This window comes from Lonchura striata, chromosome 2 (genome assembly GCF_046129695.1).
Source record: "Lonchura striata isolate bLonStr1 chromosome 2, bLonStr1.mat, whole genome shotgun sequence".
Classification (NCBI taxonomy): Eukaryota; Metazoa; Chordata; class Aves; order Passeriformes; family Estrildidae; genus Lonchura; species Lonchura striata.
In genome coordinates, this window is record NC_134604.1 from 51,335,260 (window position 1) to 51,360,270 (window position 25,011).

The 25,011-nt window shown below is 35.5% G+C and overlaps 1 protein-coding gene across 5 annotated transcripts in view; it reads left to right on the plus strand.

Annotated features, from left to right (window-relative positions):
* The window catches only part of DACH1 (dachshund family transcription factor 1), a 353,160-nt gene extending 334,841 nt beyond the window's left edge, over positions 1 to 18,319 (plus strand). For all 5 annotated transcript variants that reach the window (XM_031504835.2, XM_021548063.3, XM_021548061.3 and 2 more), the window contains one exon: positions 15,553 to 18,319. In XM_031504835.2, coding sequence (XP_031360695.2) covers positions 15,553 to 15,590 — 38 coding nt within the window. In that variant the 3' untranslated portion in view covers positions 15,591 to 18,319. The remainder of the gene's footprint in view (positions 1 to 15,552) is intronic.
* Positions 18,320 to 25,011: the final 6,692 nt, after the last annotated feature.

Genomic DNA, 25,011 nt, shown 5'->3' on the forward strand with positions numbered 1-25,011 from the left:
AGGACTGTCCTAGCTGTGGTGATCAGCAACTTGAGCCATTATCCAAAACAGACAGACATGCAGAACGAGAATATGCAGTGGGTAAAAAAATATCATCAGTATTGAGGTTTTGTGCAAAATCTGAATATAGCACTGCAAGGAGATTAAAAGAAATTAAGAGCTATTTCTGTAAAAGAACAGGTATAAAAGGACAATGATTGGGTGCTTTGGGAAAAAGGTGAAGGCTATTACTTAAAACAAGGATCACCTAAAATCCCAAAGTAATCTGTCAGCTACTTAATATTGCTGGAAATAGAGCCTGTGGACAAAGTATAGTTAAAATAGTGGCTAAAGGAATGGTGAAACTGTGTATAGTAAGACAGGTGAAAAGAAGTTTCCTTCACTTCAAGGATGAGTACAACATTATTGGAATAATGAAAATATACTTGAAATAAGGAAATTATTGGGGGGTTTATAATTTATGAGAAATTATATTTGCACAGTGAAACAGCACAATGAGATTTTTACTAATTTTCAATATGCCTGCATTTGCTTAAATCCTTGAACAAGTTTGTAAACACATTAATATGTTTGCATTCATTTTAGATATGCAATACCTGAGAAAGCAAGGCCTGCAGAGACCAAAAAGTAGGTGCTCCTTAAGAGTGCTTTAGAATTTAATAAACAGGATGTTTAAGCTATCAAGATGGTATACAGAGTCATATATTCTTTACTACATTATTCTATAATTTTTTCAACTGATAAGATATAGTGGGACTTTGCTGATGCCATAATGGAAGTATAGGTATTGCTCTGGCTGTTCTGAAGGTGTGGAATAGCTGCTGAGGCAATGTAATTATCTATAAAATACCCAAACAGTATCAGTGGGAGGGATATGTTCCACTTCACACATTTGTGGGGTAGATGTCTTTATCTGAGCTATTTGGCTGGACTCCTATTAAAGTCAAGGAAGAGTAATAGACACATCTCTCCCTTTGAAGAAAATGAATCACAACTTCCAAGTTCCTTCATTGATTGTAAAAGGAGTCTGCTAAACCAGCTCAAATGCAGCTACGTACAGTGCAGGTGTCTGAAGTTAATGTGATTTCATGTGCTATGTATTTTCCTTTTTGCTTGCCTCAGAATTCCAGCATCAGTTGTGACAGTAATCACACTAGAGCAGCTGCATTTCAGTCACTTCTTGTAACTACTGATATTAAAAATGGGTAATTTTGCATCAGTTCTGGAAAAATATCCAAGCTTGACAATTCCTTTTCTGTTTCATATAACTCTGAACAGTTTTGAAAGTTGCATAAAGCATGACTCTCAAATGTAGAAAAGAGAATTTGAATTCTGCATTAGTACTGAAGTTTTGCTGCATTTGTTTCATTTGGATGCTACCACCCAAGGCACAAGGAATGAATTGAGTCAGAAAAGCATTCTGAAATAAGAACAAAAGCAGCCATAAATTGAGAGATAGAAAAAGAGATAGATGAGGTGCCAAGAAAAGGAGGTAGATGTAAGTATCACAGAACTCTAGAAGGGAAAATAGTATATTACTCATACAGTTTCATTATATTACTGTAATTTGATTACTATATCATTACTGATTAGTAATGGACAACTAGTTAATGTTTTGCCTTTTAAATGTAGTTATGCTTGTAAACAAGACACGGGCTGGGAATTAACTTGTTGTAGCATAGAAGTCTTCAATGTGGGCATCTACGTCACCCTTGACCCTCACTGGATATACAGATTTCTGTATCTATATAGATATAGAAACATGTATAGTAGAGTTCATCCCATTATAGTTAATACTTAGAGTACCCCAGCATAGACTGCTACAAACAAATTTAGTAAGCTCAGTAGTATTCCAGAAAAACTGAATTCAGTTTCTGGAGGTGAGAAAGTAATTTCTTTGGTGGCTGTTGTTGTTTGTAGTGTATGGAGTTTTTTTTTCCCCATACAATAAATCCATTTTTATAGCAAAGGTTGTAATTATACTCCAACATTGTCTAATTGCAAAGAATTGATGCAGCATTTGACACAGTCACAACAAGTGTATGCTAAGGAGTCACTATTTTGCCCATTTTACATTTTTCAGCAAAGAATTGAGTGAATAATATTGATTTCAGAATTAAAATTGTACTATTAGTTGGGGTGGCTTATATGCTTTACATCTGATGTTTTGCTCTTGAATGGCAAAGCAATACCTCATTTGGCATGATTCAGGGCATTTTTAACCAATGCCTTAAGCCACAACCAAGTTTTTATGCATAAAGAAAGAAATAATATCTACTGATATCTTGATGGCAGCACCGATGCTTTGGTGTCACACAGGGGTGTTGTGAAACTTAATTAATATTTGTAAACTATTCTGGATCTTGGATGAAAGGCACAGTAGAAGTTCAGTTATGTTATTAACTTCTGCTTTTATATTTTCTTTGGTGATGGATCAGAGTCCTAAGCATTAAAAAGTGGCAAAGAGAGGGGATACAGCAATTTACAACTATCAGCTAATTATAGTTAGTTTGAAATATTGTAGAGGGAAATAGCTGGAGAAATATTTTACGGGATTTAACAAACTAATACTTGAGAGCTGAAATTTTGTGTAAATGTATATTACCTGCACCATCATATGAGAAAAAAATTAATTAAAATCGATTTAAGTAAAATTTACTTAATTGAATTAAGTAAAATTGACTTACATCAATTTTTCTGCATTAGATCAGAAATGGTATATTGCTGAATGACAGGATGTTGGTGTAGTACAGGACTGTCTCTCCTTTATAATCTTAAGATAACTGAAGGGTCAGAAATCCTGTTAAGGAGAATGAAAGTTCAACATTCACTTAAAATATTCAAGAGGTAAAAAAGCAGTTAGACTTAAAATGTAAACAAAACTATACTGTGAGATTTTAGCAGGCAGGCAGCCCTTTGTGCAGTGTTAAGAGTTAAGGAGGCAATCTTCCTAAAATATCACTCCCAACTTAATTGCTCTATTTCATAGCTATATTAAGTAGCTGAGGGGCTGTTGGGTTAATTTAAAAGTGGCCAAAGATTTTAGGTTTTGTCTTTTCCATCTTTGACAGTAATATTTAAAAAGAGGCATTTTTATATCCTTGAGAAATAGGAAATATTTATAATAATTTATTTTATGATAAACAAAATTTTAATATATCTGTAATACTCATATAAATTTCATTTTGTAAACCAGAAAAGCAAGCAATTGCTATGTTAAGTCTCCTGTAATTCTAAAAATAGTGTTTTCTTGCAGTGCTTGTTTTTTATATTGATATGATTAAGAATAAAACAAAACAATTTCACCTCTGTGTAATTCAAGAATTTAGCTTTCTCATGGATTTGATGTGAAATTTGACCCATCTCTAATAGTATCTCAAGTACCTATGAAATTAAAAAAAAAAAGTCAACTAAGAAAAGGAATTTGAAAGGAAGTGAAACTAAAATTAACACATTTGGAAGGACTACTTAGCCAGCATCACATTCCATCTAAGCTAAAATTTGCTGTCAGCATATATCTATAATAAGTATTCTTCCAGTGAACTGCCAGCTGGCTGATAAAGAGGAAAAGATATTCTATAGAATAGACTTCTAGCTTTAAAAGGAAATATTTTGCTTTTGCTCATTGTAGGGTTCTGTAACACCTGAAGGACATCCTGGGAGACAGCAGCATATATAATGATAATGTGATGTCATTTTGTTTTTCCTAGTTGAGAAACACAAAGTGTGTACCAGTAATGGTAAAAACATTTTTTCTATTATATTCTTGTCAGCCTTATTTTTTAAAAGTGATGCAGCCTCTAATAGCTTAGGAAAAGCAGCAATAGCATAATAGTGTGTTTTGTCATGGATGTTAGAAAGGATGGATCACAATGTGCTACAGCTGGCCTTGAAAAAAAAAAGTGTTATGAAGGCAGGACCAAAAAATTTACAGTGCTGCTTTATGTGCATGAAATTAGAATATGGATTTTTAAAAATATACAATGCTGTATTAGATAATTTAAGTTCTGACTTGTTTATTTTTTCTATGTGTTGATTCTGCAGATTTTGCCTGTGACAAACTGTCGGTGCAACCATTGCATTAAAAGACATGTATTTTTCATGATATTGTTTCATACTGCAATATGCTGGCTACAACTCCTTTCAAGTAATCAAGCTATATTGAATACAAACATAAAATAAAAAGCAGCAATAATTTGCTTTCATTTTTAGCTTTATACTCTGACTCAAAGATATACACTCTTAGCCATTGGAGAGAGAACAGTATCTTTGCACATTGCTGAACTGGACATAAAATACTTTGGCTGGATCAGGCTCCTTGGCTTCACTGAAAATACTGGAAGCATCATAAAAGTATTACACTGACTGGAGGATCACTTCCATTCTCAACCTTGCCATCAAATTTGTTGTGACAATCACAGTCACTTTCGCTGCAATAACTATGCCATCCAACGCAATCTGGTTCCCAATGCTAAAATATTGAAAGGCTCATACACTATTAAAACATACAAATATCAGTTTTATTCCAGTTGCAAATGGGCAATAGTTCCAGAGCTTGATCTTAAACATTCAGTGCACAGAAAAATCCTCATTTTATAAGATTTCCCTCTATTTTTCTTTTCACATTCTTGCAAAACCATTGACTTCCTAGTTTTTCCAGATAAAATTAACTTTATAGCCAAATGTATTTTACCAGGCCAGATATTCAGTAAATATATTCAGGATATAGTCAGTTTTTGCTTTTTCTACTAAAGTAGCATAGCATTACAGATAGTATTAGATGGGCTTTAAAATCTGCATTTTCAGGCTCTCATGTCAATAATATATTAATAAAAATAATTTAAATACATCCATCATCCTGGAAGACCACTCAGAGCTGAGTTCCTGCAGAAGAGTTGGTTTGTGTCTCATATTATTATTTAATGTATATCCAAGGAATGATCAGTTACTCTTCTATCATAAGCAACTCAATTATTTTTATGTGCATATTGTGGACTGTGTTCCTTGTCTTATACTAGTAGCCTGTTCTGAAATTATTCCAGTCTAAGTTCACCTTGAGCATGGGTAACCAAAATCTTAAACGCTGTCCCAGGGAATGTCGTGCAAATGCCTTGTACAATGCCATTAGTGTGTTGCTATTGACAAGAAACACTGTAAGTGGAAAGCTGGGGGAGGTGGGTAGAGGGGGGGAGATGGATGGGCAAGAGTAAAAGCAACCAGGAAGTAACATTTTTCATTTCCTCTGTCTTGAGAAAATCACACTTTGAAGCAAGAAAATTTTACACTTCAGATAGTTTGCACAGCTCATTGCTTCTGGCTGCAAGGTAGTCACTTGATCCCAAAGTCATTGGATAAGACTGCTCTGTGGTTTAATTTAGCCATTCTCTTTGCTCTTGCTTACTTTTTGATGATGAACCATGGTGTTAAGTTCTCTCTGGGAAAGCATGCTGCTTCCATATGGTCTGGGATTTCTGTAGTGGGGTGCATCCAGGACACAGTCTGTCATGACATGCTGTTTTTTCTGAGGAATCTTTACTGGCAAAGACACAGAGTGGTGCCAAATTCAAACCACCTGGCCCTAAGGCTAATTGAGTTTTTCCTGGGAGGGTAGAATAATCATTTTGAAGTACCCATCTGAAATTATGTTACCACTGAGAGGGAATAGGGAAGATTGGCTTGTCACTGCAGTACTTAAATGCATCTATGAAGATGTATTCAAGATGGAAGTTTGCAATTAGTTAGGGGAACTAGTTTGAACTCTGAATTGAAAAGCAACCTACCTGGGCTAGCATTAGTACTTGCCACAGAAGCAGAGTCCTCTCATAATATATAATGCTGGTAGTTTTCATTCTGGAAAAGAACAAAATCCTTTTGCTTAAGTATTGCTTCATAGCTAACTACTGGGTTAGACCCCCTTTACGTGTTTCAGCTCAAAGTCTTTCTCAGAATCAACATGAGCTGATTTTATTTTCAGTTTTATAGTTATGCCACCCATGCTAAACCCTGGGAACTTCATTAAGACCTATGTCTATTTCTGTGTGCTGGAAGGATTATGTGTGACTTCATTCATAGCTCATTTCCTAGGGCATGACTTCTGGTTTGGTTTCTGCTGCTTTGGCTCCTGCTCTGGAGCTGAATGGCACTGCTTGGTGCCATAAACTTGCTTTCATACAAAATACCTAAAAGCAGCAAGGTTATGTTACACATGTTTTGACATCCCATGCATCCTTAATAGATTTTCCATAAGCTTGCTGCTGTGCAATCTATCTATTTTACAGCCTCATTCCTTCTTGTTCTGCATGTGACTATTTCTTCATGTTTTGCATTGGCAGTTACTCTGTTTTAGCACTCAGAGGAGAAGAAGAATGGTTGTATATTAAAGTGGGGTGCTAATGTGATACTGATATTAAGAAAGGACTCCCCATATTCCAGAATTATGTATGCAGACTAATATAGCTTTCTTTAAGTGGCCTCTATTTTCCAGTAAACTTTGCAGCAGTTCAAATGGCATCTCCATTACATACTCTTGTATTAATTGTGATATTTAATCTGAAAATAACAAAACACTAGTCTGCCTTTTAGTTACTTGGGCAACATGAAATTCAAATTACTTGTTTAGAAAAGATGTGGCTGGGAGAAAAGGGTGAGGTAGGTTTGTGATTCTGTGAACCAGAAGTGCTCTGCATAGGAGTAGGTATTAGATCTAAGTCTTTTCTTGCCTTTTGAAAAGTAATGGGTAAAGCTCTTGAAAAGATAATAACATAGGAAAACTCATCTTCATAAATTATTTGTATCTGCTGAAAGACGTTAAAATCACACTGTCTGTTGATGGAGAGTACTAAGTATGGCCACAACTATTCCTAGCAAAATTATCATGACCCATGTTACTTTTCCAAAATTGTAGAAAATATCTTTATTATTAATATTTTATTATAGGATCTATAGTTGTATACACCTGTGTCCTGCCTACTGTATCAGCTTCTAGCTGAGTGATGGAAAGGATTTGTGTGCATTTCTGTTTTGTGTGTATATGAAGGGTAGTTTTAAAGAAATACAGACTTGTACTTTTGCATAGATACTTTCAGTTATTCAGCAAAAACTAATGAAAGCTCCAACAAACACTGATCTCCTATGTTTTATTCCAGTTTCATTTTATGACCACTTTTGCTCTCCAGAAAAGGAAAGTAATTATTTTTTAAGTCTGTTTGAAGCTTAACTGTATGATTGATATCTTGTATGTAAGATTACTTTGATGATGATATTTAATGTAAAAAAGTGATCATTCCTATTATAGGCACTAAAAAAGGAGGCAAAGACTGATCAGACTAAAGGGAGGAATAGTAAATTCTGTTTCCATCTGGACTTAACAAAAAAAAACAAACCCCAAAACCAAACAAAGGCAGAAAGTGCCAGGCAGAAACTGCATTCCAATATTCAATTCTTTTTCAATTTTATGCTATCAGATCCAAGGTTGCTTACTTGATACTAAAAAAAGGTTGTTTATATTTCTGGAGATACAGTAACAAATAAAGCACACCTTTTTGTAGAACTTAAAAGTGTTTTATGCAGGACAGGTTGTTCAGCACCAAAATTATCCACACTGTGATACAAACAGCACTGAACACAATGAGCTGTGGAAGCTCACAAGCTGATTGTATTTAGCTGTGACTTCATCCTTTAATAACTTTTCCACATGATTCTTCAGTTGAAAGGGTTTTGTTCTGTTTTGTGTCTGTTGTTGTTGTTTATCATTACTATTTTTTTTTTTTTTACTAACATGAAGTGAAACAGTACAATGCCTTAGTGATTCAGGTTCAGTGCTTGTAAGTAATCAGTTCTGTTGCCTTTTTTGGATATAGCTTCTTCTGTTTATACAAAAAGGGTTGCTAAGTTTGTGAAGTAACAAGAAAAGACAGTGTGATTTTAAAAAAAAAAATCTATTTCTTTCAAACAATTTCTCACCTTACTAGTTCAGTTTTTTCAGTCCTCAAATGGCCAGTTTTATGCATAGTATATGATCTTTAAATAATAAAGGTGACATATTCAGGTATTCAGGTATGAATATGTCTCCCCTGCTTTGTTAGTTTACTAAAGACCAGATTGCTGACCTTTAGCTTACTCCCACAGTAACATGGGAGTAATGGAAATATATATTAATGATTAAAACACATGGTGAAATATCTGAAAGAAGATAGTTCAATATTTGAAAATAACTGTGAAAAAAGGTGTTTAGATGCTCTTTTTTACACATCCATGGTTTAGTTTTATGTCTTAAATTAGAATTAAAATCTCCTACATATAAATTGTCATTATAAAAAGAAACACATGGACATCTCAGTTTCCTGAATATTTGCACTGAGTAGTAACACAAATATATTTGTACATGAATGTTAAGTAGAGAAATGAAAGGTGTATGATTAATAACAATATGCAAATTTGAAACTAATTTATTGGTGTTACACAAAGGGCAAACTGGGATAGTGTTTGGCCAAATATGTTTACATACTTTGTATTTGCATGTGTTTAATGAACATGCAGTGTGAAATCACCCATCTTTGCATAAAAACTGGATGGGCACTTTTTTAAAAGAACAAATGGCTTGAATTTCAAAGCCTCAATGGTTGAGCCAGCTTTCCTGCATCTCCTGTACTCTGCTATGGAAGATGGCAGTGGATCCATCCATGTTCCCCAATACATGATCTACTTGTGTTGACAGTAACATTATCTACTCAGTATATATCCCTCCATCTCTCCTTTTCAGTATTGAGTTGTAAAACCTCAGAGTTCTAATTAACTCTAGACACTAGGATGAATTATTTCCCCTGAAAATGTACTGTTATACATTTTATTAGGAATACTATGAAAAGTTATGTTCAGTTGATTCCATGACTGAATTTTACAAATGTTGGGCTTTTTTGTCTCACACTCTGCAAACTGAAAAAAACTGAAGTTCATCATAAATTATGTTCCCATGATTAAAAAGTTAGACTCCCATTTTTATCTTACATCTTTGGTGGAAAATAAAACCTCTTGTGTCTCAATTTGGAATTAAATATATGAAGAGTATACAGTAGTTGTTTCCTCTTAAGTTTTTTTAAAGAAGGATTACAGCTTGACTAAGATCTCTTCCATATGCCACATGGAAGATATTTTGACTTCCCATTGCTGTCTTATCAAATACCACATGAATCATTACCATTTGTTTGCCATCCCTTTCTTTTTGTTTTGTTTCTCTTCTCCCAAATGATCAAAATTTCAGCTTGAATGAATGGCTAGAAGTACACTGTGATTCACATTTGCCCCATCTTATTAAAACAAATAAACCAACCAGTTATATAATTTTAATGTGCTTGAGCTGGGGCATACAGATGCTTTTATCAACTCTGGGCTGAAGAGGTTGCGTGCATTTGGGCATGCACGTACAACTGTTCTTTGAAAGGGACAAACCTCATTAAGATTACAGGTGCCTGGAAATAACTTCTGAGAAAATAGCTACCATTTTTAATAAAGCTACTTCCTAACAGGAAATGCAATTTATTATGTTACTTAGCGCAAATGAGCAGCTTTGCTTTGATTTAGATATAAGTAACCCCATTTAAGGTCAAAATATTTTATTTCTTTCAAGCTGAAGTTAGCAGTTTTTTAATAGCTAAAGGGTCTGGCAACAGTATACTCAATTCCAGTATGAAGCATCTGCTGCCTTAGGAGCACATGGGCTAGTCCTGGGGATTTTGTGTTGCAAAATGTGCTTTTAGAAGAGGACCCTAAACTTAGATCAGCTCAGTCACCAGCCATAGGGGTGGGGTTCAAATGAACTTTTATGAGTGAAGAACCTTTTGTTTCCATTAAATACATATTGCACAAATAGGTTTTTTTTTGGTTGCTGTTGTTGAGTTTATTTGTGCTAATATCGTCCTTAGAGGATTCAGCTAACACTGCTATTACCTTCCTAAAGATAAGAAAAGAGGCTGAGAAATCATCAGTACATGAAATCTCTGTTACCTAAAATGAAAAGGAAAAGAAATAGAAGTTTGAAAGAGAGAACAGAAAACCAGGAAAAAAATAGCCTCACAAACTAAAATAAACAGAAAATTTCAGAGCCATATTTGGGAATCAAGTTTCTGTCTTCACTAAAAGAGACATCAACCTTTGTTCTTTGAAAGTACAAAAATATTAATAGATACACTATTCAAATACCCTTAAGACCCATTCTGAGTGAAAATTGGCTTCTATCACTGGCCTGCACCAGTGATATTTGACAAAAATATGTTAACTAAAGTTAGGACTTCTAGAAACTGAAACTGTGGCTACTTTGATGCAAAGGTCCTCAGATCATGGACTGGGATTTACTGTTCTAAAGCTCACAAATTACAATTTAAAAAAAAAAAAAAAAGAATAAAAAAAATATTCAAAACTTGACATCCCAACTTTCCAAAGCTCACACTGAGATTTTATATCTTGTCATTTGTTTTCTGAGCAACCTGATCTAGTGAAAGAAAAATCCCTACCCATGACAGGACAGTGGTCCTTTGTGATCTTTAAGGTCCCTTTCAATCCAAACCATTCTTGATATTCCTTCTCACAACATATTTTGTCCTTTTCTTTTCTTAACCTGGACTCTGGGGGTTTCTTTCTTATCATCTCTCTGTGTCAAGCTGCTGTATATTTCTGTCTGTTTGGTTGCTTGGTTGTCTGTTTTCAGCTCCGAACTATAGAAAACACTATTCCTTTTCATAAGGAAAATTTAGCTCAGTAGGTTTTTGGAAGAAAGCAAGTGGCTGAACTCAGATTTGGACATTTGACATTGATTTGTAGATTTTCATAAATTAAACACCGCAGTATTGTAGTAATAATGATCACTGTTACTACATTTATTTTTAAAGCAACTCGAGAATATGATTTTTTGAGACTTGCACTCAGTGGCAGAAATACCCACATTATCATCTAATGGGCGACTTATTTAGTTTGCAGCTGAAGACAAAACCTAGCATTTAATTTTTATCAGTTTACAAGGTTGCATATTAATAGTAATATATGAGTGGGTTTGTGTTTTTACCTCTGAAAATACTGGGCCCATAGAGATACTGCACGCTGCCCACAGAACACTAAAGTGAATCATTACACAGATGACATCTCTGTGGGAATGCATTTCGAGACATATGATTTGTTTCAGCAATGCAAACTTTTATGTCGGTTCCATTTGTTTGTTTTTTATAACATTTGTGACCTTTTAACTATTTGGGCATGTTCATTCAAAAGCCTCAAAATGAATCTTAATTAAAAAGAGTTGATCTAAAAAAATACTCCCTCACTCTGGATAGAATTTCTGTCATATCAATCCACAGACAAGAACAAATGATGTTTAGGAGTAGTGGCATTTTCAGTTTGAGTTACTAGCATGAGCTTGTGTGATCTTGCTGAACACTGCCATTTGCAAAAGAGCAATTAAAACAGATGACAATCTGCTAATCACACACAGTTCTATTTAGAAATTTAGCAGTATTTTCCCAGTTTGTGTTCTTGCTTGACTTCCTAAGAGTAAAAGTAAGTTTTATGTACTTATATTGTATATAACAGTATGTAAATTTGGGAAACTTCACCACAGACCAGCAATTTTCAGTAAGCTAGAAATATACCCCAGTGTAGTAAACATCCTTAGTGTGTGTGTCTGTGTGAGTGTTTGTGTAGTATATGTTTGTATACATATGTTTGTGTGGCTAAAATATTACATATTTGTTTTACATAAAATCATTTTTATGCTGATAGAAAAATTCTGCATTTGTTAACAAAAGAAAGTAATGCAACAGGCCTGCGTAGCTGATAAGTTAAAGCTGGTTGGGAGGCACAAGGCACAGGCATGCTCAGGATTTAGGATTTGGAAGTAGTGGCATTTTCACATTGGTTTACAAAGGATGAGCTGGCTCAATTTGCTGATCACTTTCATGATTTGTAGGTTTTGTCTGGGATTTTAACCTTGAAATCATTACAGGCCTATCAGTGGTAATACTCCATTTGTATTCAGGAACTCTGGCTACACCTAGAGGCAAAGTGATTCTGGTGGCTTTGACAACGCTGAGAAGTTCCTGTTATTTGGAAAGAACCTCAGAACATTAAGAATAGGGAGAGAAATGGATGGGAACATCCAATGGAAAGAGACAGCAGACAAACATAGGGGTTGTATTTGGTGACCACTTTGTGATGCAAGGTCATCATTCCTCTGCAGATCTGTGAGTTTTTCGTAACACAGTTTGAAGTCTTTGAATTTCTGAAGCTCACTGTTTACCTGTTGCTCATTCTTCATGAGTGGCTACATGAACTTCTCAGCCACGGTGCTATGGCCGCTTCCCTGGGGAGCCTGTTACAATTCCCAATCACCCTCTGGGGGAAGGACCATTTTCTGATATCCAACTTGAGCCTCCTCTGACTTGGCTTTATGCTGTTTACTCAAGTCCTGTCACTGGTCATGAGAGTGAAGAGATCAGCTTCTACCCCTCCACTTTCCCATGTGAGGAAATTGAAGACTGCAACAAGGTCTCCCCTCAGTCTTCTTCAGGCTGAACAGGCCAAATGACCTCAGGAGTTCCTCATACAGCTTCCCCTCCAGACTCTTCACCATCTTCACAGCTCTTCTTTGGATGCTCTCAAATAGTTTAATGTCTTTTCACATTGTGGCACCCCAAAATGCCCCCAGCACTCGAGGTGAGTCTGCCCCAGTGCAGAACAAAGCAGGACAATCCCCTCCCTTGCCTGGCTGGCGATGCTGTGCCTGATGCACCCCAGGGTTGGCCCTCCTGGCTGCCAGGCACTGCTGACCATGTTCAACTTGCCTCTGACCGTGACCCCCCAGGTCCCTTTCCATGGGACTGTTCTCCAGCCTGTCATTCTCTAGTCCATGCACACCACCAGGATTTCTCCATCCCAGGTACTGAGTCCAGCATTTGCCCCTGTTAAACTTCATATGGTTTGACTGCTCACCTCTCTCAGTTGTCAAGGTCTTTCTGCCCTCAAGACAGTCAACTCCTCCCAATTTATTGTCATTGACAAACTTAGTATTCCCTTGAGTTCTGTGGCCAAGCTGTTAATGAAGATATTGAAGACAACTTATATATATAAACAAGTATCCTCTTTGTAAGGAAGGTGCTTTGTAGAGCTGCCCTTTTCTATTCTTATTCATTTTCTGTGGCTATAGAATACAGGATCTGATAGTGTCGTCTTTTAAAAGTGAAAAACCTCCTATTGATTTCACTGCCAGGTTGGATCCTTAAAGAGTGTAAAATAGAGCTGACTCCTGAAACTGTACTGCTGTTTATCTTTTGTTGGCTGCTACAAGGATTCTGCTTCCTGCAGCTGTATTTTTAATTGAGAATTAGTTTTAATACATATTTTATTTTAAAAGGTAAATGGAGACCTAGTATAATAAAATAAGTTACTGACTGCAGGTTATCAGAATGTTAAGGTGTGGGAATTATACATAGCACTCATTAGCAAGTGTACATTCAGGATAGCCAAAGTGCTGGTATATATGCAGAGTAATACTCCTACAGAGGTATCTAGACAGCTTTAGTGCTATAAATGTTTATTGTGTTTATTCAGTATGTTTGGGAGAGCTATATGGAAATGTAGCCAGTAGTAGCACTAGCTAACCTATACTTAATGCAGGTTTTCTTTGGAGATGGTTTTCCAGGCCTTCAGTTTTACTGAGCTCCATTTCAGGGCCTCATTCTTTCTCTCCTGAATTCCCATAAGCATTTTGGTTGGTTTTCATACATCAAATAATAATATAAAAGTCTTTAAGTTAAGGCCTTACTCAATTCCTTTTTATTTCTCTTCAGTGCAAAAAAAGACCATAAAGAGCAAAGAGAATGGAAAAGCTTCTGAGAGGAAGCACTTTTATGTAGTGGGAAAGTTATCGTGTACTCTGGAAAAAAAAAAAAAGAAAAAAGAAAAAAAGAAGCTAGGAACTAAAATAGTAGGGAAAGGAGGCAGAAAAATATAAGAAAAATGTAAAGATGGGGAGAAAGTAGCAAAAGGCCAATATACCCCAGAAGCTTGCAAAAGAAAACTAGTGGTGGAAAAGGAAAAACAGAGATGTTAGATAAGAATCATTGCAGCAGGGTGATTCTACAGCCTCCCATTTCCCCCAGCAGTTCTGATAGAACTGAAAAGGGATGTGTAGAAGGCTTTACATCTGTGTGGTCTGTACTTTTGTCTGCTTTCAAGTTAACTTTTCTTTCTCTCAACAGCTACAGTAAGTTAATGGAGGTGATGCCACATCTTTCAAAGGATAACCAAACATTTCAAAAATTTCAGCATCCATTTGTACAGGTTCATCTCACACAATTGCTTCATTATATATATAATTTTTACTGTATATCAAATTTAAAAATTCTAGACTGATGTAAAATAAACATGTTAGACTAAGAAAATCAAAACAGAAACAAAACCTTCTGAAATCTTAGGAATATTTACTGAATTAACTTAGATTCAAGTAAATTCATGCAAACTTTAATAGCTGAGATACAGCTTGTAGTTGCAAATGCTTATGTTCTAAAATATGTCGTGTTTAGTAACTGTGTACTGGGGAGGATTAATTGCTTCGTAATGTGATTTATTCACATGGGGACAACACTTTCTACCCTACAGGTCACAAAGCTAAGAAACTTTTCTGTCTGTTTTCTGTTTTTTAAAAAAGAGTCATTATGTTGTTATCAAAATAGGTGTATACAAGGTGTTCATGTCCTAGGCGAAGAAAAAATTGCTTTGTACTTTAAAATTAGGTGAAAATATGTTGTGCCAGTATGTTCCCTTCAAATTTTTCTAGATCAACAATTACTGGCTGCGTTAGCTTAGTGTTTCCCATGTTCCCTCACATATCTCACTTAAATATATGCTCCTCACTTGGGTGGAAAAAATGTTGTGAGAAATGTGCTTACATCTTTAACATAGTAATTGTTCAGTTAATCTCATTTATGGGGGGAAGGAGGCTATACTTCACTGATACCGTTTAAATATCCTATACTGGGTTCTATATAAATAGCTACAAATGTGCACAATGGTTACATTACATGGTATATTTAACAACACAGCTAAATCAGAAAGTGTGAGCTATGCCTTTAGTATTGGGATACTAACAATTGCATGCAAGAAGATTTTTTTTTGCTCTGCAACCATGAAGGAAATAATTGCTGTTCAGCGCTATTCAGGTACTTTTGCATATCAGTAAAAACACATGCACAGAGGCTCCACCTACATTCCTAGTGCCCTAGCACTGATACATATTGAAGCTTCAGAAGTTGTTACATTTTTCACAACTTGCAAAGTGAGTGTAATTTTCAACAGAGTTTATTTGACCACTGACTGATGAAATTGCTAAGGTGACATTCCAGTTTTATGATTTTCTTTTATTTTGGGCAAAAAGTACCATAGGGGACATTTTACAGATCTGTTGCATGACTACTTCTGCTGAGGTTTTAAATCTTGTGGGGTTTTTCCTATCTTTGATTCATTGAAGATATAAATATATAAAGCAAATGTTTCTCTTTCATATTTTAGATGGAAGACTTTATTTGAAAACTACTGTCATGTATTGAATTTTTCCTGCTGAAAATACGTGTGCTACGGTAAAGAACGTTGCAGTAAGACATTGGCTCATAAGGAGTTCTGTGGAAACAAAACGTTTTCAAACCAACTTCCTCAACTTCATTTATCAATGTTCTTCAAAAATTTAAAGAATTCTGCAAGAGTGTCCTCCTTTGGTTATCTCCTGTGGCTCAACCTGGAGATCTAGAGAATGTTTGTAAATGTACAGTAGCACTGTTCTCACAGCAAAAATCTGCGTCTCTGCGCCGGACTATTGTATCCAAAATTACAGGCGGTCAGAACAAGGCTGAGTATTCCCTTTTTCAAGGAATGCAGACTTTCTCCTCCTCTGATGATTCTATATTTGAGCACATCCAATGATCCTTCCAGCGGTGTCCAAGTACACTTACAGACTATTATACCATACCGAAACCAGCAAGACAGCTCAGAAATGAACTTGTAGAGGGCATAAGAGGATTCTTATTAAAAAAAAAAAAAAAAGGAAAAAAAAGGTAAAATAAGAAAAAATGGATACATTCAGTTTTCAAACAATGATCATGGGTTTTTCTTCTAAAGACATTTTTTCCACATGCTTTCTGAGAGACCAACACCTATATGTTAGACTACATTAAGTGAAATGGAATTTTGTGTAAGTGAAAAGAAATGCTGAATGTAAACAAACTGTTTTACCATTCACAAAGTCTCTTTTCCTAAAATAAAATTTAAAAAAATTAAAAAGAAGAATAGTTTCTCATTGTAAACTGGCAGGGGTTTATGAAATAAAAGACTTTGCTTCTTATCAAAATGTTGGTCACATGTACAGTATATTACACAAATCACACAAGGAAGGTATTATGTATGCAGTAGAAATCTAGAGTTTAGGAAATGAAACTTTTAGATAATATTGTTTTGTCACCCTGTTGGTCAGAAAGACACCTTTCTAGTTTTAACGCATGCAGGCATGTAAATATTTGTCCTGGAGTCACAGTATTACTGAATGAGATCTTAAGCATCTGGTAACAAGTCAGAATTCTGTATCAGCCACTTTTATTTGTATATTAAGCCCTGGTTAGTGCCCTGACTAGTGCACTTCTAAGAATGGACTGTGGCTGAGCAGCAAGTCAAAATGCCAGAAATATTTTTATATGTTAATGTCATATTACGTCAATGTTGCTAAAAAAAGAAAACCTAACAAACACTTGATGTATCAGTCCAATTCCACGTAGAACTGAGTGATACAGTTGAAGTCTATTGTCCCTCCCACCTTGTCTTAGGGATGGATGGTTATGTGTTACTTTCACTGTCTTTATGAAAGCTACAATATGTGTTTTCACCTTTGTGCTGATAACTGGAAGTAAGCTGCAAAACACTGCTTATTACGTTACTAAAAATTATGTTCTTTGCTTTGCATACTTTTGGGTTACCCCTTTAAAGACTGATTTTGTGAATCAGTGCTATTACTGTAAGTTTTGTGATTATGCTTTCTTCATCTAATGTTTTATGCATATAAAATATTATTTATTACATGGAAACATATCAAAACCTTAAATGTCTAAGATTCCTAACTTAAAGCAAATATTTCTTTAAAAGTAGTTCTGATTGGATATTAATATTATTTTGTCCAAAAAAAAAATCTAATGTTTTGTAAACTCTAGCACTGAGCTTCTAGTTTATAGGTCTTCCTCGCAATACTGGTACACATTTATTTTGTGCAGTTCATATTTACTCCACCACAATCCTTTTTTAACAATAGAAAGATGTATATACAAGTTCACATCACAGTAATTTTTTTAAAGAAATATTGAGCAATATTTTTCATTAAATATTGTCTAATCCTTTGTAGTGATGTTATTTTCTAACCATGATTCTTTCATGATTGTCATAGTTGCTTAAACACACATGGGATTCTGTACTCCAGTGTTTTCATATGCAGTCTTTAAAGGGTTAACAGCTGTAAAGTTAGATGGACTTGTGGCAAGCTTTTGAATCATTCATATCTGAAAGAGAATTAAAAGCCTACAACTGAAATATGTACTAGCATTTACCATTGCTCTGCTCCTTGCATAGAGTCACCTGTAAGTAGGTTTAGTAGTTTTACAGTATATTCTTTCAAGACCTTTGTGAATGCCTCAGTGTTTGGCTTGGTACATGAACAGAAGTGTTAAGGATTAAAGGGGAACCAATTTATGAGCTGGATGTCTAGAAAGAATCTTGCTAAAAACAGTGTAAATATTACAGACCACGAGATTTTACTGTAAGTTGAAGTTTTTGCCCCTCTTTAGTTTTACAGGTTTTGGGTTGGTATTTTGGTTTTGGTTTTTGATTTGGATTTTTTTTTTTTTGGCATAGATTATGAAGAAAAGTTGTCCTCATGTTATTGTTTATATGCTTTTTTAATCTTAAAGATATTAATGTCTAGTTGTTCTATATTATAACCATATTTGCGCTCTATGCAAGCCCTTGGAACAGAACATACTCATCTTCATGTAGGACCTATGAAAATTGTCTATTTTTATCTATATATTTAAAGTTTTCTAAAAATGAAAAAAGGTTATTACGAATTTTGTTGTACAAAATCTGTACAAAAATCTGTTTTTACATCATAATGCAAGAATTGGAAATTTTTCTATGGTAGCCTAGTTATTTGAGCCTGGTTTCAATGTGAGAACCACGTTTACTGTTATTGTATTTAATTTTCTTTTCTTTTCAACAATCTGCTAATAAAACTGTCTGAAATCTCCCTGCGACTTTATTTACAGTTCATCTTTATTAAATTTTCTGAAATGTATAACATCAGAGGAATATTTACTTTCTAATGGGAGGCATCTAAAAACAACATAAGTCAGCTCTTTGTAATGTGAGGCGAACATTGCTGAATGATTTTATTTAACATGCAACTGCTTCTATCTTTAATATGAATTACTGTGGTGAGAAACATCATAAAAGCACACTCTGTGGTTATTGTTTAACAAGCATATTTTCCATTTTTTTTTCTTGCCAGCTAAGCAAACTGCCCCCATCTACATGATTTATTTATGTACATTTCTCAGTTTATGAAGCTGTTATTTGTACCTTTTTCCTTTATATTATGATATTCCCATGATTCTTGTTCCACAAAGCTTTGTGCTGAACAATGTAAAGTGGACACATTGATGGAACAAAACAATATTATTCTTCTAACTACAAAAACGCAGGGGTAATCCTGTTGGTTTTGTCTCAAATCTCTTTCACTTGATAAAATGTGGTTAGAAACACATTTTTTTAACAAACCTCAAGTATTTAAACATTTAAACAAGCATTTAGAGAAAGAAATAGTTCTGGCTTAGCATATCTTTAGGCGGCATTGTAAGAAATAAGAAGAGTGCTTTTTTTCAAGGTCAAGATTGTTATTTAGGAGCAAATTTGGAACTACGTTGGTTTTGCTTACAGAAAATTCAAAAGTCACAGAGGTACGACTGATTTTGAGTGTTGTACCTTATTGTCCTGCCTTGCCTGGCCATGGCTTCACTTCTCTTCCATTCCTTTAGGAACCATACCTACATGAACACTTCTGCTTTTATTAGGGGCATACCTGTTTGGGACAGCAGAAGAGATTATCTTTCTTGGATAAGCCCATTCCACTATTTCTGGATGGCCTGGGGACTGCAGATATGGGGCTGACAGGCTTCCTGGTTTCCAGCAGCTTGCAGTTGCTGGCTGGCTGATTGGGAGTTTGGTTATCTGTATGTAGGGCAATCACAATCTCCTTCTGCCTGCATTAAAATATCCTCCATGTCTGAATTAGTAAGGATCCCAGATACACTGTAGCCAGTTCCCCTGCTATAAGCTCTGGCTCATCTAAAGCAGGGTAAAAAGTAAACTCATTAATCTCAGTCCAGCTCATGCTGAAACCCAAATTATCTCTACAGTAACAGACTAGAAACCTACCTCTGTGTTTTTAAGCATCCCAGGAAATAGTCTCTTTCAGCAGAAAGGGACTGTACTCTCATAAGCTCCACCCTACTTCCATTAATTAATAGCTGCTTCATCTGTGCAAGGTACCTGGCATTTAATAGGTCGGAGGCTGGATAGGCTGAAGGATAGTCAGGTGTTGGTACTCCTTGTGAGTTAGGTAAACTAAAAATATGTCAAAGCTCAGATCAAAATAAAAAACCATTTTCCCTAAACATATCTTGTCCTAAACTTAGCAGGTTATGGTCAGATCCTGAAGCAATTTGGACTGAGCAGCTAAACATCTAAAGTTTTAGGAAAATTCTCTAAGAACTGACAGACTCAAATGGGAATTACTTTTTACATTTTTTTTGTATTTTTGCAGTGGAAAGAGATACGAGGTTGGGTTTTAATCTGAAAGGTAAACCTCTTATTTGTTGAAGCTTCTATAAATTCTTGAAAATTGCTTCATTTGTTATGTGCTTATGTTATTTGACACAAGACTGCAATAAAAAAAAAAAACTGAGGCCAAGATTTTCAAGCATGACTGCTGATTACAGATACTTCCAGTTTTGCTGGCCAAACTTCAGACATTTTCAATGCCTTTCTTAAAATAAAATATCCTAGCTCAAGAGTTCTGTGAAGCTTATTTCTTCAGTAGCTGCTAGCTTATGCATAGGACACTGAGGAATGTGTTAGTGTGCCTTTACTGAAGGAGATTTGCTGAGCAGGAGCTCACCCTGATGGTTCCACCATCATCAGTATCACACCATTTCAAACTACAGCCTCCTGCTTAAAAAGCTGCATTTTCAAAGAGAGAGGAAACAAGGACTTTCTGGAATTCAAACTCTTGAAAGAAAGCAAGTTAAAAGTAAAATCTAGACATCCAGAGTACTTGGAAACTTTGTAAATGTTCACCTGAAAGTCAAGTACTATGAAATACTAAACAATTTGGGAGAATTTGCACATGATCTATGAAAAAACATGATTTTGTAATCTAGATTAGAGTAACAATGGTTTGCATAGTCCAGTGAATTGGTTAATTGGTGCTCTAAATTTGATTCATAAAAACACAGCTAGGTTCATCTTGCTGTATTAGCAGAAGGACAAAAAACCAGATCCCTGCTAACAAAACAAAAACAATGAATAAACCAACAAACCCCTCCGAATTTTCAAAACAAAACCAAAAAACAAACAAACAAACAAAAAACAGAAAAACACATCAAAAACACCAAAAAAAAAAACCCCAAACCAAAATCTCCAGTTGGATATAAAGGTGAAGAAGTCAAAATTACAGGGATTACACACTAGAACATTTTTCACAGAGAAGTTTTGGGATCTTTGGAGATTTTCAGACCTTAGGTGAGCATGGCCCTAACTGTCTGCAGTTAAAAAAGATTTGGCTTCTTGACCTTCAGAGGTCCGTTCTCAAACTTAGATTTTTTGTGGTTCTAGAACCACAAGGCTTATTTGCATGATGCCCTTCTAGGCATAACACTTTCTGCATCCAGCTTAACAAGGAGCAAAATTTTATCCTATAAATAGCAGTTGTCAGATCTAGAATAGAAATTGCTGGGATATATTTAAGCATTCACAGCTTTTTGATCTTCCATATCAGGAGGCCAGAAGAATGAGTTGTACTAACAGCAAGATGTGAAAGAAGATACAGGAAGTGAATACAAAGAGGATTAAAATGGACCTTTTTTAATATAGATATAATTAAATAATAAGAATGGAAGCTGTAGAAAAATTGTCAGTCAGTTCTTGGATGAATATTCTAGCAATAAATAAATATAAGGCAAAGTGAATAAATGATATGTCTAATAATATAAAGAATTGCGTTTGGGGTTAAAGAAAGTAAGTTTTCTGGGATATATTGGCCGGACAGTTTTCAAGGAAATTGGAAATTATAAGCTGGAACAGACAGAAACTTCTTTTAAAATCTACTTCCTGAATTTTTTTCAAATATCTTTCTTGAAAGCAAGGCAACCAACTATTTTGGAACTCTATAGATTTTTACCATTCTGAGATACAGAGGACTTTGAAGCAATCAGTTTAGATTGTTGGCTTCTCTGTCAAGTAAATACTGTCAAGCAGACTGAGAGATATGCCTGAGGTATGGCAAGGTTAAACTTGGCATTTAAAAACTGGAGAGACAAGAGTGACTGGGCTTCAGTATCTGTGAAGTTGTATTATGGTACAAGCATATTTAACTAGGACTCAGTTCTGAAGGATTTTGTAGTTTTTGGTTTGGAGAGATGAAAACAAAACTCTTGTTGAGGAAAGTGGGGTAAAGGAATGAGGCTGCAACAGAATTTTGAACAGAACATAGGGATGGAAGAAAGCAGGAGATTTCAGATGTCCAGATGGAAGTAAATAGTGATACCATAAGGAGAAACTGGATTCTAAAGATACTCTTTAGAAAGATGTGGCAAGATACAGCTGTAGCAAACAAACTCATTTGGCAGTGTCCTGGGCAAGCAGACATCATTCTCAATTCAATTCAGAAGCAACTAATAACCATTTGGCTTCTGTTCACTGTGACCAAACTGATGCTGCAGAATCTGGCTGTTCAGTGATGGGATGATATATTGGAAGCCAGAAATAAGTTTCTACATGGATCTCTTGAACAATCTGAACTCAATTTAACAATTGCAGAGGACAGAGATAAAGTATTACCTTCTTTGTGAGCTGATCAATAACAAGCACACCTCTGGGAAAGAGATGCTTCAACAAATGTCAGCATTACCCTTGGAAGCCATTTCAGTGCTGGAAGCTGAACAGGTTCACAGGACACCTTACACAGAACTTACAGAAGCAGTAAATAATGATAATAATAATAGTAATTATTAATAATAAATAAGCTCTAATTCTCAGCTTTTACAGGTAACATCCTATCTGCCGTCAACACAAACCTCTACAACACTGCAGGTGTATATATGGCATATATGTATCTTATAGAAGACTCAAGTAATGGATTACGGGTTTAAAGCAAAATCACAGCAAAAAGTTAAACTAAGCTATTGACAAACTTGGAGAAAAAAAGGTAAGGATTAAAGCATAAAATTAGCTCAATGATTTCAGGATTCAAAATGTGAAAAAATAAATTCTAACAGTATCCACATGCCTAATTTAAAATGATAATAATGCATTTTTGAAGTATGCAATGCTTACTAAATGTTTCCATTACTCTCCTGATCACACCTTGGGCACTGATAATAATGTATCAGTTCTCTTTTGAAGCATCTAGATGCCTAGCATGGGCATAACCTCCTATTGGAGCCAAAATCTTAGTTCAACAAAGTTGTGCATTGAGCATTTCACGACACCAGAAATCTCAATACATAATCTAGAAGAATAATTGAAAATAAGAAAATACACAGCTGCTAATCCCAACTATTTCTACAATTCCACAGCTCAAGAGTCCAACCACCCACATGCCCCACTGCTAGGTTAAGCAACACAATTCAACAATTCTTGTTGAATTTTTGCTCCTGCTACTTCTCCCCCAGGTACATCAAGCTGTAACTATTTAGTATTAGCCTTCTACTGATGGAGAGGAGAGTGAGTGTAAACCCACTGAGAATAAGGAACAACCTGCTTGGCACCCCATGTGCTTTCTTGGGAAAATGTTCTTACCATTTACCTTGAGAAGTAGACAGGCCTGGTGTCCTATAGTTCCTGTCTTTTAAAGGTACATTAAAAGTGCATCTACATGAGCAATTTCATATACAGAAATGAGGCTCTATAGGATTAATTTGCCTTGCATTTGAGGTTCTGATGTGCACTGAGGCTCCTAAAGCAGTTTCTTTCGCTGGTGGAACTTAGTCATGTGAAAGGATATCATCTGGATTTTGTCATTTGCAATGTGGCCTCAGCAGCTGGTGCTCTGTACGAGCCTAGGACTGGAAACCAGTAGAAAATTCATTGCTGGAATGCCATGATGAGGTCATGCCATTCTAGAAGTGCAATAGATTGCATCATTTTGTAGTGTGGTCCTTCCCTCCTTGTATCACAGCAATCAGCAATGGAAACACGCTCCGTGATTGGAACTGCTGCCCTCTGCAATGCACCATCTCCAAAAGGTCCCAGAAACCCTGTTGAGGTTTGGGTTTGAACTGGAGCTGATAAATTTGAGCTGGTAAGTGGGGTTTTGGCTGGAGTGAGGTTTTTGAATTGAGCGTGAGGGTACAGAGGAGATACCTTACAAAGTTGCAAATTAATGGCATCAGGGATATTCTGCTTTGCTACACTAAACCTTTTTACAGATAAATTATGCTTAAATCAATTAGCTATTTATTGATTCATAAGGAATAATATAAGAGTCTTTTTTTATTTATTTACAGGTGTTACTCAAGTGAAGACAGATTGTGGTAATAATAACTAGTGCTTTTCCTTTTACTTTACTAAGCCACTATCAGCATTCAGAAAGATTATATTTGGGGCTGTATGAGGAGAGTATTTTGGTGTGAGAACAACATTAGGCACTTACTTTAGAACTCCTGCTAACCCTGGACTCTTCTATAAAACTTTCATGAGTAAATGAGTTGTACGATGCATTTTTCTAATAGTCTGCAGTTGTATGTTTTATTCAAGTTTTAAAATACTTTACCCTTTTAACAAATGCTGCATATTCATCTAAGAAGTGGTCATTAAAGAAAGTGCCACTATATCATTTCTTTGTATTTAATTTGAGGCAGAAAGAGAAAACTCTACTTTGATCATGGATTATTTCTTTTCCAATTTAGCTAATTTCTTTTTTTATCTAAGCTGGCCAAGTTCAATTTAAATCATCATGTGAATTGTTGGTGAGATGCTTTTATTTGAATCAACAAACATTTGGCCACAGTGAATGAGTTTCTGACAAAAAAGCATATTAGGACCCAGGGACATCTTGGAAAACTACAGTTTGTTTTTGTGCATCATGAACAGTTTTCAGTGTTAAAAGTTATGTTTTTCTTAAATATTGTTCCATTCAAGGTAAAAAGTGTTGCTTGCTTTTTTGATTTTCATTTTATTCTTCTGTCACTGCATGTCAAGAATGTAGTTTAACAGGAATTCAGATAAAAATCAGTGTTCAAGTTTCAATCAGTTCTTCTCTGTGAGAACCCCGGCCCAGCCTTGCTTTGGGATCTCATGTGGAGGTGAAATTCCTCCTCCAACCCGTGCTTCCAAAGAAAATCTCCACAGGCTTAGCTGTTCAGTCTCAAGGCAGTTTATTGCTAGTTATCTAACAGATTATGTTCTTGGACTGCAGCTATTTGATCAGCGGCCTGGGTAGAGGCACACACACACCCTGACATCCTCTCTATCTGCTGTCTTCTTCGTCTCTCTCCCCGCCCAGGGCTGCTGCTATCTTTTATATGATATATTACGTATAACATGTTTACAATTATTCCCCAATACCTACTACCTACGTTGCCAAGTGTTTTTCTACTCTGAACCAATCTGTGAGTGCCAACATCACCAAGAACATGGAGGTAAGGAAAAAGAAAGAGGAAG